This window comes from Bombus huntii, chromosome 7 (assembly GCF_024542735.1).
Source record: "Bombus huntii isolate Logan2020A chromosome 7, iyBomHunt1.1, whole genome shotgun sequence".
In the NCBI taxonomy this organism is placed as follows: Eukaryota; Metazoa; Arthropoda; class Insecta; order Hymenoptera; family Apidae; genus Bombus; species Bombus huntii.
The window spans coordinates 1,294,192-1,316,149 of NC_066244.1; the positions used below are offsets into that span (position 1 = coordinate 1,294,192).

A 21,958-nucleotide genomic window follows, 5' to 3' on the forward strand; every position below is an offset into this window, starting at 1 on the left:
ATATTAATTTTTATTCAAAATTATACATGTAATGGAACTTGAATTAAAATAAAATGAATGGAATTACTAAAAAGATATAATTGTAAATTGTAAAATATTATAGGATGTAAAACAAAACAGATTTTGTTGACTAAATTACTTAAAAGGGTAGTTAAAGAAATAGAATTTCTTTTTATATCAATTATTTATTTTCCATACAAATTATAAACATGTTTTTCAAATACTGTACATATACTGAATTCTATTATATTTTTAAACCTCTAATTTAATGATATATCATTTCGTTCTTTATTTACTTGTTAAATCAACTACTTTGATCCTCGTTTCGTTTTATTTATGATAATATACAGATAGATCCCATTCTTTCTGATCATTACTTCATTTAATCATTTTTATAATCAAGCTCAATTCTTTGATATGGCAGTTCCAGGATATGAAGAAATATAAATTGCAAATAGATCAGTGAGTTTCCTATTTTTGTAAATAATTTAGCTATTATAAGAATCATAGTCGATGTTTTCATAGAGATAGTAATTTCGTAAAGTTAAAATTAAAAAAATTGAATTATTTTCAAATCAATATTTATTTAATACATTATCAATATTTATTTAAAAACATTAATATTTCGACTATTTTATTACTGCAATTTTTAATGACTAAACAAATTACCATAAACAAATAATTTTTACACACGAGTCTCTATGAAAATACTGACGAAAAACTACTACACCTTTTTTTAATTTCAAAAGATTTTACGGTTTACAATAAATGAATTTTTTGTTCTCGTCAGAGTATTTTATGCAGTACACAAAACGTAATCACTGGAACTTTTTCTTTTGATGATTTCTTTTTTATGTAAATATGTACAAAGATATTTAACAAATTTCGTCGGTTTGTCATCGATCGTATCATGTATTGTGTACAGTGCAAATCCTTTCATTTCCTCCCTAATCTACTTCTGCGTTTTTTATCTTTATGGATTTCAATTTTTTTCCTTTTTATCTGATATCATCAATATAGAGTGAGAGAGTGCTATTTTCTATCTTCACAGAAGACATAGATAAATATATATTTTTATAATCTTTCCTTATAAATGTAATTCGCTTATTTTAAAATCATTATTCGTTAATGTTAATAATATTAGTGTCGGTGCTTCTTTTTTGCGATTTCAAACTCCTCCCTTTTTTCCTCGTAATTTTTCTTTTTTGTTAAAGTAAAAATTCGCATAACCAAAACGATATTTGAGTATCTTCTAAATATATTGCATAATTCCTTGCTTTTTTAATAATAACGATTTATTTCGGGTCGAGTTAGAACCATCAAATGTTTCTTTATTTAATTAACATCAACAAATTCATTCTCATCGCAATGTATTATTATTTTCGTTTTATATTCTTCCATTTTATGTTTTTCTATATAAATACTCTTCAAATATTAATAATTATTAGTAACAAAAACTAACAATCAAATTTGAAATCAGTCACGATTTCCGAAATTATATTAATGGTTCCAACTCTGCCTTAATATAGACACAATTTAGCGCAAAATTACAATTTATAGATATAATACGTAAAAACGAATCTTACAATGAATTATTACAAAAAAAGGTAACAATAAGTAAAAACTGCGAAAATTATGAAAGCTGCCAGTTACTGAACGAAAGCCACATATATTATTATTTAAATATGTAAGTTCCTTCGTTATTCAGTCAATCACTTAGCGAATTTAATTCTCATCCCGAATAAAAAGCGACATATTTCTGACTAAAAGAGAGATCAAAATACATTGCCACTTGTTGCGTAAAAATTAATTAAAGTAAAGAATACAGTAAGTATTAATTATTTCCTTAAAAGTATACATAATTTGTTTCTGTATTATCTTAATATTCACTGCTCCATAGGCAAGTCCTGTTTCAGAACAAGGAATTGATCAGATTAAAGAATACGAAAAAAAGATTCCTGTGCATTCACAATATGTGTAGTCTCTGTGAGAGATGTGATTAAATAAAATTAACTGTAGGATTTTTAATATATGGTCCTCTACTCTTTTATGTGATCGTTACTGAAAAACAGAATCTGAATGTCAAACATTTCTGGTCCATACATCGAAATGATATTAAGTACGAAACATAAACAAGGTTTTGAATGAACTCTGTTGAAAGTGCGCTCAAATTTAGAGAGCTGCGATGAAGTCACGTTATTACGTAGTACTTGTTCATCAAAAAACTGGAGAATCACGCTCAAGGATCGGATTTTATTTTTATGCTCTTGAACTAATTTCAATGTTCTCCGATTGAAAAGCATTAAGATGATTGTATCACCAAGTTAGAGAGAAGAATATCTCTGTTCGATGGACGTCGTCCGTATCTAGTGCGCGCAATCGATAGAATCTGATGTACTCGCTTCAGTAAATGTGTAGTAGAAAGATAAAAACAAACGAAGTACGCTAAGTAAGAAAAGTCATTCGTGTAAGAACTATAGAAAGAGGAAAAGGACAAAAAAAGGAGAATAAGGAAGAAAGATTTTAGAGTAAGAAATAAAATGATTACAGGAAATACAAACACATCCCTCTAATCTAAATGTCGCTGCCTAAGAGTGGGTGGGTTTGCACAGCTGTAAGTGCGTTTATTAAAAGACTCTTTCAAAAAGTAAAAATCATTATTTTCTTTCATCTGATCATTGAGGATTAAAAAGCTTTGCAGCAAAAAATTCTTACCGTTAGTTGTAATACAGCTAAGAAAAAAAAAAAAGAAAAAACAGTTCTACCAACAAAAAGCTTAAGAAAAGATCTGTTGTAATGATTACTCTTCAACCATACTTGGTTGGATAATTAAAAAAAGAGAAAAAGAGAACTATAATGATAATTGTAAGCAAGGAAACTTAAGAAATCATAATGGCATTATCTCTCTATTCAACTTCCATTTCGTTTAAAACTTAGAAATCACTTAGATAACTTTATACACGATCATTTATAACAATGTAAATCGTAATCATTGCATTAATATTTAACATATATATTCTTATATGTAATATATGTATATCTGTGTGTGGATGTCTTGTCTGATCTATTTCCTAGTTTAATAATAAAACTATAATACTAAATTATGTTGGTACCACGCCTTTCCGAGATCAGAGTCTGTTTCTCATATTATTCTTATTTTTTATGTATTTTTTCTATTTTTTTCTCTTCTTCATTTTGGTATACATACACTATATATCCCCGACACGCATTTTTTTCCATACCAAATTTATTGTCGTTAATTTCAACTTAACTTTTATTATATCTCTTTTATTAAAATCGCGACAAATTCGATCGTTTGCAAGCGAATGACGGAATATTCATAAAATATATATATTTTATATATATATATATATATGATTATATCTGTTTTAATATAAAATTTACAATTTCGTCATCTGGAACGCGCTTCCTGCGGACCACAAGCAGGAAATCCTTTCCACGATACGTTAAAACACGCGTACCAATTCTTTTTGTTTTTAGTACAATTTCTTTCAGCTTTTTGAATCAAACTCAAGCTCGGGCTGGCCAGTACTTCGAACGTGTGAAGGTGTACATGTATCCCTGTATGTATGTGTAATATATTTATGTATCGTGTATTTCAAGTTCTCTTTAAGGAGTTTTATAGAAAATGTTCGGAAATACTGAACAAAACAACACCTAATTAGAATTAAAAATTACATGATAAGATTAAAAATCATGCAAAAAAAGTACATTTATACAACAATCGCCCAATCTACTTTCTGTTTGTAAAAATAAACATCGAATAAACACATGATTCTATATGTTTCATATATATTTTTTCCCTTCATTTAATAACAGAACATTTTCGATAGAAACTCTGTTATATATAGATGCGAAATGTATGTACTCATGTATAGTAAGAGCGTGTTTACAATCATGTATTCACGCTTAACCCCTTGAAGCGTACATTTTAATGACCTTCACAAAAATTTACAATTTAGAAAAAATGAGAAAATAAAATCTTAGAAATATTTACATATTTCATATGTAGGCGAATTAAAATCAAATTTTGGTATTCACACAATGCATGATATGAATATCATATTTATTCTACAAATATCATATTTATATCCCTGGTGAAGGATGAAAAAACGAATGTGGGATGAAATAAAAAGAACTTAATATTGGTGGTTGTATAAAATAACCATAACACTTTAAAGGGTTAACATTTTTATGTATAATCGTGTGTATGCGCGTATGGATGAATTTTTTTATGTGATGGTAGGCACTGATGGGGGTGGATGGCTGCATGGCGAGCAGGTTCAAGCAGGCTAATCCTTGATCAATCTGTATATGTGATGCTGTGCACCGTGCTCGGACGTCGACACCTCAAACACGTATGCTGTGCACAATAAAGTTTCCTGCGTATCCCTGTTCGTTACAACCTGCAATTTAAAATAAGAAATCAGAACATTTTGATATTTATAAAAAAAGAGGGTAGTAGATCGATTTTGCACATCGCTGCCGAAAGCTTAAACAACAATTTAGGACACACAGTGTGAACTCAGAATTGTTTCTTTCTGCCTTAGTACGTTTAATTTAAAATATATGTATATTAGATGTATTTAATTCTTCAATTGCGTATTTTTTCTGCTACAGTATATTTAATTTTTAGAAACAGCAGAAAGAGCACATAATGTAAAAATTAAATATACTCCATATTTTTACGTAAATTATTTACGTAAATTCTGTATAGCATAGAATTTTGGAAACAACATTTAGAAAAGTAAATAATTATGTATTACTTATTATAAGCAATTGATTTTTCTTCGAGTTATATTTTACTACTTAGCTGTGAAATATATTATTATTATTATTATTGTTTAGCCCGTGCCTTTCGGCTTGGACGAACTTTCGGTTTTACATCTCTTATGTCTAATTCCCTTCTTATATGTCTAGCTGTGAAATATAATAATTCCTTATTTTATTTAATATTTTGTATTTGAAGAAATATTTTCTGAAATAATATTTGAAATAATTCCTGATTCTACTATGGCAAAACTGTCAATTCCATTAAGCTGTAAAAAAAATTTACCTATATTGTCTATAACTCAAACATATGCAAAAAATATAAAAAATTTTAATTAATATTAAAATCAAAATTATTCGTTATTTTGTTTAAAGGAGTTAATTAAAATTATTATGTATTTGTACTTGGAAATGATTTATTTATTTAAAGTATGTAATAACAGATAATATTTTAAATTACTTCACACTCGTAGTCGATTAAGTGATTATGTACAGTAGCTACAAAATGTACAAATAGTACATACATATTTGTATATACCTTTATTTTTCAATAAAGCGTTTTTTATTAGGTTCTTAAGTACGAAATTTTTGTAATCATATGAAGTTACTACTAACAATAAGTGATACGAAATTTATTATAGTTTGACTGAATTAATAGGTATATAAATGCATTAATAATTGCAATGCTGCACAAATACTTTTTATAATTACTATACGTGTTTAAATAGCTAATTATCGAAACTATCAATTTTCAAAATTGTATATGTTGGGAAAAGAGAAAAATATTCTGGTAAGAAATTGTATATCATACCTGGAGGATGGTGAAATTCTCGAGAACGCTATTCATCATGTACTTTTCCGGCAGGTGCTTCAATTTATGTATAAAGTTGATCATATACTCGCACATAGGTGAACGGCTAATACGATAGACGAACCTGCCATTCTCGAACCTAGCATATTCTGTCTCCACTTTTTCCACCACCTGTTTTCCGAAAGAGCAGACTTTGGTCGAACACGTTATCGTCATGTTCTCGTTACTCTCGTACCTATAAAAAAACAAGTTTGACCAGTGCGGAAGATTCCTTTGGTAATTTTTGATAATTAATTAAAAATTATTTTGGAAAAAATGGAAAATTGGTCCCAATCTTTGATAAAATCTTTATTTGATGTTTATTCGCTCAAATACATTTTTTTATCTTAGAAATTTATAAAGATAATTACACATATATATACGCATTAGAGACTTTACTTCTGCTCGGTCAAACAACTTCAAACACGAAATGAGAGACCAATACTACCAACGTAACGATTGAATGTAAAATTGAGTAGAATCCAATGTATCCGTAATTCCGTAATTTAACGTATTGAAAGGAATTCCCGGAATTAATGTTACCGATTTATTCTGATTAGAGTAGATTTTGTGCAATTTTTCCATGAAATAGAGAATAAAATGAAAACAACAGCCGATGGTCGGTAATTAAATTTCAGAAAAAACATAAACCAAAATCACAGTACAAATCCAAGAAAGATATATCAAATAAAGCTTCGAATACTAATGGTTAAATTCAAATGGAAATTTATCAAAAAGTGTCATTTGAATCGTATTAGATCAAATTAAATTACGTAAAAAGAGAATTGAATGTTCTTTCTAAATTGTGTCAAAAGAACTATAAAAGGTGTATAAAAAAATCTTATATATTAGTTCATAAATGTCATTGCCGTCTAAGATTTAAGCTGTTTCCGTAGAATGCGTATAACTGTAATATTAATGAATTGTTTCATCTATTAATGTCCTAATCTATGTTCTCATTGTATTTCTTTTATACCTCAAATCTAATCATGGAAAAACATTTCCTTTTGTTTTACAAAAGATATTGCTTATTTCATTTAATGCGTGCTGCAAGAAAAATTAAAAGTTCCATTAAATGACAAACGGGACAATTAAAGACTCGTAATAAAAATTACATTCGCCTATATTTGCCTTCTTTTAACGGAAACAAAAGATTATTTTAATTTATCTTAAATTTCTGTTCAAGGTATCTCAATTTTCAAAAAAGTTCAAATAATTTCATGAGCCATTATATGTCCTTAAAATTCTCTTATGTAACCATAAAATGACATTAAAATCAAAAAATGAAAGAAATGTACCAACTTATTATGTTTTTATGAACTCCAATTAGTAAATTACCGTGGGAGACGACCCTGGTTTGTTTTAGATCTTTATTAATTAAGCATTTCATTACTTACTGGCTTGTTACGCCGTAGAAGGCTCCAGCCTCGTCCTGAATGTTCGTATTGAGATCAGCCCAGAATTTAACCAGGAAGAAGGCCGCCTGTGGTCCCTTGTCGTAAAGTTCCTTCAGGCCGCCCTTTTTTTCTGGGAACTTGTCATATATTTGTCTGACATCAACAGCCTCTAGCAATGGATCCGCGTAAGTCGCGGATCCTCCTATGTGAACGAACAGGTGCTTGTGGTACTGTAAAGGAAAAACACGGAAAAAAAACAATTCGAATTGTTCGTCGAGATGAAAGTGCGACTTTCGGTCAACAACGCCTATCCCTAATTACTCCAAGCATTAATTTAACGGGGGTAATTTAGTCTTTGTCTCGTTTTAAATATCAGCCGACACTTTGAGAACTCGAAATGAGCGAATAACTATTTGACTTTATCGCGACTACTTCGTACAGATGGAAAAAAGCTCCCGTTAATCTGGATATAACGTTGAATATACGATTTCTTAAGTGGTATAACCCTTTTCATAGTTTTTCTTTTATACCGGCAGAAAGTTTCAACCAAGATGTTGTAAAAAGATTAAAGAAAGTTAAAGTAAGAATGGTGTGAATTCAATTTTTATTATACATAGATATATGTACACCTATATTCTAATTTTATGAAAGACAGTTAATTGAAATATCGTTAATATGTTTCCCAATGTTATCAATATGTTGTTTTTCTTATATAATTTTTTTTCTAATATAAGTTTATATTTATATAACATTTCTTTCTTATTTTTAATTATAGAATATACCAGTATTTTGCAGAATATGTACATCGAGTCACCTTGTATATTATTTAATTAATAGTTTTGCTATTTAATTTCACATATACATTAATGTATAAATCATTAAATGTGATGTTTCGAAAGCATTTATCATAAATAAAACCACTTTTGACATGTTTATTCAAATATACAATATATTTTCTATAAAGAAAAATAGAGATTACAAGTATAATACAATGTATGTAAGTAGTACTATTACAAATTTTTCCCTCAACCGTTTATAAACATCGAATGAAGTAAGGATTAATATTATAAAAATAAGTAGTTTGTTCATTATATCTACGTTATCGTAATATATGTTATTCTAGTAAGCTTTTCGTGGTCTTTAAGATTTTTTCTATCTAATTGTTTCTTCAATCATGATTTTTTCGATTATATTTTTATTCCTTTAAAAAGTTTTTCTAATTTTGAGTTCTAATAAATCTGTATGTATGAACGATGAAAGCTGGCTCATTTTTGATTCACTCAAATGTTTTATATTTATTAGTTTAAAAGCTACATTTAAAGATGATATAAAATATTTATTACCCTTAAAATTACATTGTTATTATTCTATCAAACTATAAATGATTGATTTATGAATCTATGGTGATTTTACTTTTGATTAAATTTAGCTATTACTTGACTGTTAAATGTACAAAAATGTACAGAGTATATGTATATGTATAATATGTAAAAATATCCAAGATATGTAGGATAAAATATATAAGATAGACGAAAGTAATGTAATATGTAAAAAGATATTCATGATATAGTATGTATAACATGTATGTACGGTATGTATAATCCACGGGAGAATTAACAACTTTTTCTAAAATCTCCGATTTTAATTGCCCCAAAATTAAAAGATTCAAAAAACAAAAGAAGAAAAAGATTGAATCCAAAATAATTCAATGACCTTAACAGGATTTAATTTTTCAAATCCCATTAGCACCTACAAGCGTCATATTTTATCTATTTTATAATACAGTGGAATCTCTGTAATTTGAATCTCTATAATCTGCGAACATTTACAAGGCTATAATTTAGTAGAAAATATGGTAAATCTAAGAATATATTAGAAACATTTGAAAATTATTATTTCGTTTGAAATTCTGAATTGTAAGGAATTTATACATTTAATACTACATATGTATAATACTATCATTCTCGCTATGTATTCTGTTTCCATTTTTTTGGTAGTTGCATTATTAGGTTGTGACATCAACGAAAATGTCCGACTTCATCATACCAACTTCCCAAACTTTTCTTTCCCTCAACAAATATTTTTGTTTTTATAGATCATTTTATATATCATTTCAAAAGAACGTAATTGCTGTTCAACATGTGTTCAACAATATCTAACGAATAATATCAATTCAAGAAAAATTGTTTATTCAACGAATATATATATATTTATATACGCTTTTTATACAAAAATGATAACATAAGGATATCATGTAAAATGTAGCGCTATCGAACAGGATATTATTCTTTATAGAAACATACATAAAAAATAAAGAATAAAATTTGTTTAAACAAACTTTCGCTTCTTAGAAAATCCATCTTTATATCTACATTATTTATGCGTACAACATGTATATTGCATTATAATCTTACATAAATACAAGATTCTAATCAATTAATCATTTTTTCCTTGATACTTCTGAAAATTATATAGTCGAATCTAATTCGGATCCTCTATAATTCAAAAACCTTTACAGATCGAAATACATATAATCATACTTTACCTTGAATTATTTGTTACGCATTTAGGTATGATGTTTTACCTGTTTAACTCGAATTTAAGAAGCTTAACTTTTGCAAGTCAAAGTGCACGTCTATAAATCTGCTGTCTTTACAATTCGATAATAGGTAAGTACACGTTGCGATGAAAAATCGTATTTCTTCACATATATCCTATACGACGTAAACTATAATTTATCTTTTTAAGTAAATAATTGGCCTTTAAAAGTTGAATTTGTCTTCCTAGAAACTCTACAATTCGGAAAATGTTAATCTTTGTAGAATTCCTCTATAAGCTGTTTTTGTTTGAAAAAATTTCTTTTATTCCAAAAATTCGATAAATCAAAACCTCTTCAAAGTACCTTGAGATTCGAATTATTAAGGTCTGACTGTATTTTATATATATTTCAAAATAAATTCTTGAAGTTTGTTATCTTTCGACACTCAAGATAAAAATTACCGGAATTTTGAATTATAGGAATCGAAAGTTTAATTCGTTTTCATTTTTACCATCCGTACTTTTTTCCACTTTCTGTACGAAGCAAATGACCATTCATCTGACAGTCAAGCTGAATATTTGTGGACATTTTATTTTGCGCAGGAGTACTTACAATATCCTGGTCTCTCTGTTGCTCCATGTAGGCCGAGAACTCTACAAGCCTAAGCTTATGGGTTGCGATGGCACGTCCTTCCCAGGGCGGGGGTGGTTGAGCCTGGACCATGTCACCGCTTGAAACCGCTGTCGCTGGTTTTCCGGTATACGCCGGCTGCGAAAACGGTTTGACATCTTGTGATGTTCCTGGCTGCAGACCCGGTTGCCAGAATTGCTGAAAACAGGACATCTGCTTTTTTCCCTTTGTAACGCTGAACAAATTTACCAAGCGTCTCGCCATTCAAGCACTACGATGGTTACGGTTAGTATTAGCATATATTTATGTTTTTTTAATCACATAGATATTCACTTTTATTTTTACGATTATTTTTCTTTATTAAATAAAGGTCATATTACTCTAATTGATGAACTGTTTACGGGGAAAAATTTTGAATACGTCTTCACGATGTGATTTTATTTGCCTTTCTCATTTCTTAGTGAAACAGTAGTTTGTAAAATATAAAGTGAATACACTTAGGCTTGATGCAGACGAGCGATTTGCGTCAGCATTACCGCTGCGTCGCGCTGCGCCGTGTCGCTGCAATTTGCTGCTACTTTTTGGAACAGCATATATTTGTATGAAGCAGCTTACACGGGATGCAACTTTGAACGGCAACTATAGGCAGTGAGTTTGCCTCCAACCATACAGACGTTCGTGCTGCTTGGCCACGAACGAAATGCTGACACTCGACAGTATATTGCTTTATATTAATTTATATAACTCAATCTTTTTACACAAGCGGTTTGTGACTATTATATTACTTTTTGCACTTGATTCATCAAAAGATTTTGGGGTCATATGAAAATAATTACAAAATTTTCCCTCATATCAGTAATAAAGGAATGTATTCAATATTTTCTCCTTGTCATAGATTGATATAGTCTTAAACAACACATATAAAGAAAACGCAATTTCTAATAATTCTTAATAATGAATTACCGTATCCATGGATAAATTCTAACTAAACAAATATACAATGTGAAAGTAAACGCAAAATGCTGTGGCAAATTAACGCAAAACGCTCTTGTAAATTGAAAGAAAAATTGGACGCGTAAACGTTGTGGCAAATTGCTGCGACGCGTGACGCGTTGACGCAAACTGCTTGTCTGCACTGGATTTTATCATTTTTACTGCATTGTCTTCCATAATTATAAAACCACCCTAAACTTTTCAATTCTTGTATTTGAAATCATATTAAGGAACATTCCTTCAGAAAAGAACAGGTTATTGAAAATGCCTCGATTGAAATACGAAGCACTAGAACCAAAGGGATGCAAGTGCTATTTTTGACATTTTCGAATTAAGAACAGAAATAGTTAGTTAAATCGTTAAATATAATATTGTAAATAATTTAAGTAATTCAACTAGAAAAATTATCTGTTAAACAAATAATATCGAAATAAGTTCGTATCAAAGGGATGCAAGTAATTTATATTACGCATAAACTAAAAGATGCAATTCGTTAGAAATTTGTGTATACTATATATCAAGCATTAAATGTAACTTCATTTTCATGACTTTACGTGGAATTTTTTTAATAGCTTTGAATTTCAAACTCAACTTTTTCGATATACAAGGAAATGTCACTTGCATCCCTTTGGTTCTAGGTACCTCTACATATGACTAGACTGCGGATTTTCCTGTCTATTCAGATGTTTATGAATATAATTAAGAAAATAGAATTTAGATAGAAAGTTGTCTTATTTACTGAATATTATAGAAATTACTATATTCTGAATATTTTATGCATTTTTATAAATTATTTGCATTTTACATATTTCTCATAACTATATTAAAATCCGTAGTCTAAATATGACAAATACTTTCCGTACCAATTGTATATATACTATATATTCTATGACTTCTTAATTTCACGAAACTAAAATAGCTTCGAACATGTTAGTTGTTGATCTTGAAAGAGAAAATGATGTATCTTCCAGTTTCTAATGCTGTATTGTGATGCTTTTGCATCTTTTGCAAGACTTTTGCAAGATAAATTTTACTATACGTATATTTAACATGTTCAACACGTTCAACTTTCTAGGAAAGTATTTTCGATCCGTGGATCATAACTCAAGCTTTATATATATAAAAAGTATTTCTTACTAAATATTTTGAATTTTTGGTTACTTTTTGTATTTTACAGTCTCATCGCAATATATTTAATATTAATTCATACATATAAATCTTTGATATACAAATATTAAAATAAAATGAACACTGATGTGCAAATATATTTATGTACATATAAAAAAATTTCTGAACAATTGTTGTCAACCAATAATGCATACTGTTTATTGGAAGCATACAGTGACGAGCGTGTAAATAAGAAACTTATTAATTGTAAATAAATGCTTACTAATTATAAATATTATGATGAGCTTTTTCTATGTTTTTCTAATAATACAGAATTTTTAAATATATTTCTCGTAGCTTTTAAAGTACTATACACGTATATGGAAATTTTTTAAATTCCTATTCTGAATAATAGCTACAAACTAAATCAACATTAGAACTACCACAGTAATCGAAATAATCAATCTTAATTGGTAGGTTTACAACTGTACAGTTTTGAGAGTTTAAATGAACTTTTCTTCCTTGCATTAAGTATATATCTTTTCATGTATTTCACAATTCTTTTAGTACAAATCTTATTGGTTAGTCAGTTTTAACTTTGGCATAGCTTTCTCTATTTACATGCTCGCTATCGTAACTTATGATCCACTAATTAGAAATATCAATTGAACATATCAAACAATGCAGTTTGTAGGTTCCGAAATGTAATAGCAGGAAGAGATTTCATTTTTCTTTGTAAGCCATCGAGCCCTTGGGTGAGCAGTCATCGTCACACTTTGCAATAGGGCACAGAAAAATTTATCAAAAGAAATGAACATAATACTAAATGCACGAAAAATTAAATTACAAAAAAATAAAAAAATATATGTATAAGAGAAACGTACGCGCATAACAATGAAGGATATAATATATATAAATAGTAACTGTATTACGTGAAGAGAGAAAGACAGTTTGGTAAGACACAACGACGCCTCACAACAGGTAATTAATGTCCAAAAATTTCATATACAATATGCACACTCGTATATGTATGTGTAGATATGCCCAGGTGATATACATACGTAAAAAAGATAGAGCAACGGACAAATTGAACAATACACAACAAGGGCCCCCAGGGGCGTAGCAGCAGAGAGCAAGGGGGTTCCATTTATATGAGGATGGTTAGTTCTTTTCGCATAAGCTTCCATGAGAGAGAGAGAGAGAGAGAGAGAGAGAGAAACAGCAGGAAGAATAATAAGGAGAGTAATCGAAGGTGGAGATGGTAATTTCAAAGTCGCGTAAATACTGTCCTCTTACAGTCCGCTAATATTACTGTCCTGTAATGTTCTTCTTTTTTTAAGTGACAATAGTAAGCTGCAAAGCAAATGAGAAGAAGATTAGGAAGAACAGCAGCCGATTGGATAAGAGAAAAAGATAGAAATTGTAATTGTGTACTTGTATGTAGATGTATATGTAAAAGTGAAAATTAAGGAACTAAAGAATTAAATTTAGAAAAAGTGAAGAGGTTATTTGCATCGTTTCTATAGAATTTCACTTTTTATACTTTTATCAAGCATGTTTTTTAAGAATCATCATACAATAAAATGAATTGTTATACAAATTTATATTTAAGGAACGAGATAAATTTGAAATAATGATTGGTCAAATCTTCCAGAGATAAAAGAAACAAAGTATGTTTTTGAATAAGCATTGTTGTATGAATTGACAATAATTGATTAATAATAATTTCAGAGATGTTTGAACGGGTAATTCCTGGATATTGAAGCAGAAAGATCGGAGAACAAATACGAGAGTATTTTCTTCTATTATGTGTATGTACATGTCATCCACGAGATATTTAAAAAAAAGCAGGTGAAGTGAGTTTAAACAAAATCACACGTGTGTGATCGGCCTCTCGCAAGCGGATTAGATACGGTTACAGGGCGAAGCGGTTAGAATGAAAAGAAAACAGATACGATGTCAAAGAAGAAGCCAAACTGACAGTGTATGTGATAGCAATTAAAGTTTACATCCTCAAGACGACGAGACACCGATCGTTCGTCCAACGAAAAATAAAAGCGATTACGAGGGGCAAGAGATGATCGAGAGATCGCGAGCGTCGTTGATCAGGAACACATTTTACTTTCTAAATCAATTTCCGTGTTACCTCTTTTCTATGTATACAAGTAATACATCTCCACCTTGAAAATTATGATTGACTTAACCATCGTAGTGATATAGATGAATAAATAGTCTGCGGATGTTTATGCATGGGCGGCAAAATTAAAAGTACATAATGTATAGCAGCATATAATTAATATATAAAATATTCGAAATAAATATTTAGAATATCTATCTTTCTTTTTACATTTACAAAGATATAAATTTGTACAAAAATCCGCAATATAGTGATGATTAGTTTGCGAATGTTTATGCATTTATGAAAAATTCAGTGTTGCAAAAATACACAGAATGCACATAATATGCAAAAATATATAAAATATCCAAAGTATACTTTTGTATAGTATATCCTTGCTAAAAATTTCTGCTTAGTTTTCATTTCCTTAACTAAATTAATAAAACGCGAATTTGCATAAACATCCTCAGTTTAGTGCTAGTGTAAAAAAAGAAAAGAAATTTGTGGTTTTTGGTTGAATCTTTCTCTCTTTACGTATCGTGTCGAGCAAGCGTGTCTCGTCGTCTCACCCCAAAGCTCGTGGCTCCTTTTTTTACTTTTTTTCTCTGGAGTATTTTTCTGGTTGCGTAATATGTAAACAGAAAAAATAGACTGTTCAAACAGAAAAAAAATTTGTTCCAAGGGGTGCTCCGTGATCGGGACTTACCGCTCCGGGATAGGAGACAGGGGTGGAAGCATGAAGGGCAAGGGGCCCCACGAGGGCGGGGGGCATCTTGTTGTGTATCGCACTCCCAGCTGATACTATCTGGGCGCTCGACATGCTCGACATAGTCTGCAGCGCCTTCTCCTTGGCGGCATGATCCTAACAAATCGTCAAACCGATTACAACGCATTGCCGACTGTCGGTGAAATCTCGATGGTATGATAGTTCTTGTTTGTTTTCTTTTTTAGCGAATTATGAGTTTATTGTCTCTCCTGTTTCGTAAGACTTTTATATTAGTTTTAATAAAAGTTATCTATTATTTCTGATGGCTTGGTATTGCTTTTTAGTGCATTTGCTGGTACGTTGATCAGTTAAGAGCAGGTATTTTTTGCAAATAGTGATATATTGATGTTTAATGCAACACATACATGAATCAAACGAAGCCCACGTCGTGGGCTTAAAGTGTCTATTAAATTACATTTACAGTCTTCAATCCATGATAGTCTTTTGAATCAATACACGTATCATTCGAAAATATATGTATGCATTTATTTTTTATATACACATAGCAGTAACTACAAAATTTAATGAAATTAAAAAGAATTTTTTATTATGTAATGTATATATAATTTATATATATTTTATATAATATAATGTTATATAATTTAATAATATTAGTATACTTGTTGATTTTAATAAAAAATTATGTAAATCAAAATCTGTTTTTTCGTTACTACAATATATTAACATCTTTTTGTGCTTATAATTTACAATAGTTAAACTTTAGCATTCTGAACTTCTTCTTATATTTGTTTTATTTTTTGGTTATAGCGGTGGATTATACTTGCTATTGTTGTTTGATTGTTACTGGTGAATGTCTTGTCTTATTGATGATGGTTGTGATTAACCTTGCCTTATTTTAAATTTTTATAGGTATCTTTAACAATTTAATAACCTAGCTTAGATTATTTAATTGTAGAATACGTTTTTTAATTTATATTTTGTATTTTTCGTAATAAAAAACATCAATGGCATCTAAGGTGTAATATGTAAAATATAAATTAAACTTAAATATCCGGAAATTAAGTAACCTAATTTTAAATTCAATTCAAACTGTTCACATATCACCTAATGATACTAGTTAAAGGTTATCGTACCTATTAAATCGTTGCAGTAGTTATAATTCTGATGTAATAGAAAGTTTAATGTATTGAATAATAATATAAGCGGGCACGAAATAATTTTTTATAAAATCATTTATATAAAAGAAAAGTATAAAATAAAATTTTTTTTGTTCGAGGCTTAGTTTTCGTGAAATCTAATTTGAAAATTCATCCATATGGATAATTCATGCATATTGTATTTTTATTAGGTATTTATTAATGTATTTCGGAGAATAATTATAAAAATTAAAACATTTAACACAAATCTTTGGATAAAGTTACATTCGAAATTACAAAATCGTTAATTTTTCAACGCCAAAGAGTTAGCAGAACATTATCGATGCTTACATAAGATGTAGCGCTAACGTTTCTATTAATTTTACTATAATATTTTATATCTAAAGGAGTATGTAGAGTTTTGTGACTGACTGTTTAATAATTGATTTGTATTCATTTAAATATGAACTGAGAAAATCACAAGATAAGGAGTTAAACTTGATTAAGGAGTTAACGATGATAATTGGTGGTGATAATCTTTTGCGAAGGAAATTTCCGGAGTGACTTGGTTCTGAAATCGACTTTGATTAGTTGCAAAAGCAAATACTTCTTAGAAAAAAAGTAAGTATTTAGAAAAGAATTTTTCAGATACTGTTTATTTTCTCGTGTTTAAATTTGTTTCGTTTAATTGGAATACTTAAAGCAAATATGTTATTGCTATTCTTTCAGAATAAACATATATATTGGTATTTTGGGAAATTGCATTATACAATTTGTATATATTAATTGAACTATTTGTCGGATATTTCTCTTCTAATAATAACAGCATTTGAGTCTTCTAATTTGCTTCTACCAAAAATCTCACTTTTATGATTCAGTATTTTTACCACTGAATGATTTTTCTAAAGGGAACGGGACATTTAAGAATTGTGGATTTGGTGTGTTATAAAACCATTGAAAAATAATGTTTTTATATCTATCTCATTGTTTTATATAATATCTTGTATACGTAATTATTTACATGAGGACAGACCTCATCGATTTTTATGACCTCGAAATATGTTGTCAAGATGGTCATTCTGAACAACTTTTCCCAATACATGTTATAAAGTTATAAAATTAATATCGCTCGACATTAATTTCCGAGATATTAACTTCAATTAACTGTAGTTCCCATTACACTTCATTCTTACACATAAATGGCCGCTTTTTTACACAGCCCAACCTAAACAATTTATTGATGTTAATCATCTTTAATAAAAATAAAAAAAGATAAATCAATGGGTTGTAGGATGATCTAGATTAATAATCGGCGCCGAGTCGTGCCGTGAGGCGGCCAATAACACTAACATGATTTAATTTTTATTTTATTCGATTTTGTAAATTTATTGTTATCACTAGGTTGCATGTGGGGGATATGTATGTATACATTTTGTGTCCATTATTTTGATGAATTAAAGGTCAAAATAAAATACAATATTCCATATATCAATAAATTTATCGAAAATTATTTCACGCTAGCATTGTATACTACTCTAACCCAATCCATAATCCATTATTTTTTGGTTATTTTTCTCATCGATAGGTTGAACTATATAAAAATTCGGCCGCCTATTCCAGAATAAAATGTAATCGTAACATAGAAACCTAAATTCTATTGGAGTTTTCTGTGAACATCTAAGGAACTAAGGCCGATCGGTGGTAACACGTATATGGAAAAGTTGTTCGGAATGATGACCTTGGCAACATGTTCTAAGGTCACCAAAATAGATGAGATGTCTTCTAATATAAATCAGCTTTGTATATTTCTATCTAGAATTTTGTCTGTTGCCAAATGACTATATGTATAGAACATGCATATGTGTACAATCCTGGATTATCGCGAAAAAGTAACATATGTATTGCATGTTCCGTTGGTTGCGTAGTACGATTTCTAAAGTATTTTAACATCCTAAATATAAGCATTGTAATATTGTAAATGTAAAAAAGACATAGTAGATTTATAGCACACAAAAATTATGAAACAAAAACTAATTTTTGTCTGGATATAGAAACTCCATTTATTCCGTTATAACGATATCTTACTACACACACTCCGGTATGTATTCTCTGTGGTATTAGATATATTCGAATACTGGTAAAATACTAGAGATGCTACATTATGTTGCCGAATTACAATATTATGCATTTAAGGATTAAATTATATGTTTACTAAACAATTATAATTTGACAGAAAGATTGTACAACTTTGGTAACATTACGAATAACCGGAACCAAAGTTTCATTTTCTTACACATGCATATTTGCTTAACATTTTTAGGATATTTCCTATTCTTAATAAAATCTTAGTATTTAATGTTGACTATATATTTCAAATTGCACGTATGCCTTAATATAATTGTTAATATATCGGTAGTTACATATAGCTTCTTTATCGTGCCAAGCATTAAATTAAATTGCATTACGACGCAAATCATCTATAATTTTGTTTAATTATGGAGTAAATATAACAACTGTTTTGAGACTCCTCAGCAGGTGTGTTTCAGTATCGAAAATTTCATTATTTATACACTGTTGGTTGGAGATATATATACAGAGCTTAAAATTAATGAAGTTCGTTGTAAAATTTGTGATGATTTATCATTCACATTTGGTTATGTTAGGCTTTTTTTCTGATCTTTCATGTATTATAAATATAATTTTATTACAAGAGAAGAAGAAATTTTCGGTAAATGTTATGCAATTTTATGCTTTGATTGTTCGAGTGGCAATATTAGTTATTCGGATGATCATAGTTCCACAGAATACAGTTCTGATTCAGATGATGAATAATAATGAATAGGATCAACAAGAAAACAAAAAATCAGAAAACCATAGTAATCGATCCTGATGTTGAAAATGGAAATGACATTCACGGCGTTGGAGAATACTCCTTTGTTTTTACAGAAGAGTAGATTGAAAATCATATTTTATGAAAATTAGGATACACTACCTCGGCCACAGGTGCAAAACTTTGCACAAATTCTACAGTCCACAATGTGTTAAAGCAAACTAAAAAAAGAAACAGAGTCTAAATTCACGAATAAATTGTCTATAAAAACCAAACATAATATAAAATAACAAACAACACTAATGAAATTACTAACACACACTACCAAAAAAAGAATATTCCATTAAAAAATTTAAAATTCCCATGAAAGATCGAAGAAAGCTTCTATTTATTCCCTACTGTGTATCCACACAGATCAAACTGTGTAAAATTAAATCGATGAACGATTTCCCCTGGTTGCCTGCATAATTTCGTTCTCGCCGCTGAATTTCCAACCCCTTGCATCCCCATTCCCTCGCCCCCTTCGTTCTGTCGCTGTTTTAAGCCCGACCTGAGCGCGGTTGATGTCATCGATCGCTATCGAGTGAAACGGCAATGCAGTTGATTGCAGAAACAAGGCTGGTTTTGGGTCGCGAAATTCGCGGGAATTTTGTGCTTTTATCGGAAAGCCGTCGTTTTAATCAGCGCCACCCCCGCACTGTCGAAAATTGCTGACGAAGCGAACGCGAGAGCTTCGTTCCCGTGATATCCGGGAAATTGGCGTGTACCAACCCTTCCATGATCCCCTCTCACGTTCCTCCGCCCCTCAACCCGGTACAGGCCTTTTCAATTTCGTTCATAAATCCGTAATGGAAGAGCCATTACAAGCTCTGCCCATTCGAAATGAAGCGTGCCGCGTAACAATGCACAGCGATAAAGCCTTTCTCTTCGGTCAACGTGTACGGTGAAAAACTGTGAACTTTTGCCTGTTGCCTCTCTCTCTCTCTCCCTCTCTCTCTCCCTCTCTCTCTTTCTCTCTCTCTGTTATCTTCTATCCTTTTATATGTAGCAGGGGAACACCATTTTTGCGGAATCGGCTGCTGCATTGGTTCAGATTGAATTGTCGCTTCCTTTTATTGATTGATTTAGTTATTTGGTTGAGTTTTTGTTGTTATTTGTATTATAGTGAGATTTGGAGGGTCCAGTTGATTTGATAAGAATGATGCAGGCAGATGTTTTGAATTACAGCGAATAACGAAGGTATTCAAAGGTAGGTTATTTTTCTTGCTGATTCTTCGTATTCTTTCGGTTTTCCATAAAATTTTTTGACATAATTATAGTAACCATTGATTCCAATTCCAGTGCAGATATACATATATGGATTTTTCATTACCTTTGAAGGATCGTCTTTTTTACCCTTGGTGTTAATTTCTTTCAACGCTCAAATCGTGATTTATTTGTAATATTTCTATCACTATTGTATTATTCTATTTTGCAATGAATTGCTGATTTACTTCTGTTCAGACAAGCCGCAATTTCTTTTTTGCAATTTTCTTTCCTTGTGTAATTTAACAATAATTTCCTTTTTCAGGTTTATTTGCTTCCGATTTTTCACCATTCATCATACTCAATTATAGGTAAACTTGCTTTTAAGTACTACTTGCTTACATCTAACTCTTTAATCAAATACATACATGTATTACAAACTACTGTATAATCTGTGTAAACTAGGTATTTTTTATTTAAAAAGCAAGGAATATTTATATTGAATTGACAGTTTGATGTCTGTAAAAGACATCTGCACTTATAAATAAGTATAAGCATAAATACAGTACTTGACGATAATACAATAACAAAATGATATAATTAGGTATAATAGCATAATCATTGCCCCATACGGGGTATGGACTAAAATTTACAAGTATGGATATGGTTACGTAAACAAATGGAATCTTCAATATTTTATCGAAAGTTATATATTAACGACTTTTTTAAACAATAGGCCCCAATCTTAAAAAATCTTTTAAATATTACGTCACACTATAACCGTGGAATGGCGAACTTACTATGGCACTTATGAAAGTTTTGCTAGCAGATCAACGATTTACAGGTGATAGTAATCTGTACGCTTATAAAATATTTCAAATTTTATTTCTCTAACACGTATGTCAAGCTATGAGCTGAATTTCATCTTTGTGAAATATTATGTTCATAGTATGAAAGTCTTTATAAACTTAATGTTGTAACTATCGATGGACGACTAAAGAAATTTATACCAAAAATTTATACCAGAGGAATTGATCTCGCTGCATTATTTTAGTCGTTCTCGACTCAGTCGTATTTTTCTAATATTACAAAAATATTTCAAGATTCAGCAACATATGAAAAAAATAATATTTATATGTGTGACTTCTCGTTTCAATTTATATCAAACTTTTTTTCAAGTATTAAAAATTCTTTTTGCAGCTTTTGTTTATATATTTTACGAAAAATCATTTAAATTAAAAGTGCAATAATCTACAAACCGTTGTAAACTTACGACATTTCTACGGAAACTTTCAAATTGGTTATCTTGGCTACTCTGGCAGTTCTAAAAACTAACTCTACTTTTAGTTTGTAATTATTACTTAAAATAAAAATTCGAAATCCGCTCTATATTTATAATGCTTCGAATTGCAAGAAATATATATTTAAATCTTACATTACAGAAATAAAACTTTTATAATATAATTAGTTAAACTTACGCGTAAACATTTTCCACTTTAAACATTTGCCACTATAAGCCTAAAAACCACTTATTTCTCTTTATTCATCAGATGGTTGAGTACTTTCACTCACTCATGTCACATTCACGAATACACAT

At 29.7% G+C, this 21,958-nt stretch overlaps 1 protein-coding gene across 9 annotated transcripts in view; it reads right to left on the bottom strand.

The window, feature by feature from the left end:
* Positions 1-165: 165 nt before the first annotated feature.
* LOC126867249 (protein scalloped) overlaps positions 166-21,958 on the bottom strand; it is a 341,496-nt gene continuing 319,703 nt past the window's right edge. For 7 of the 9 annotated variants that reach the window (XM_050621509.1, XM_050621508.1, XM_050621514.1 and 4 more), the window contains 5 exons: positions 15,130-15,285; positions 10,190-10,420; positions 7,039-7,268; positions 5,603-5,837; positions 166-4,427 (listed from right to left, as the gene is read on the bottom strand). In XM_050621509.1, coding sequence (XP_050477466.1) covers positions 4,314-4,427; positions 5,603-5,837; positions 7,039-7,268; positions 10,190-10,420; positions 15,130-15,285 — 966 coding nt within the window. In that variant the 3' untranslated portion in view covers positions 166-4,313. The remainder of the gene's footprint in view (positions 4,428-5,602; positions 5,838-7,038; positions 7,269-10,189; positions 10,421-15,129; positions 15,286-21,958) is intronic. The other 2 variants (XM_050621511.1, XM_050621515.1) reach the window with 2 other exon arrangements.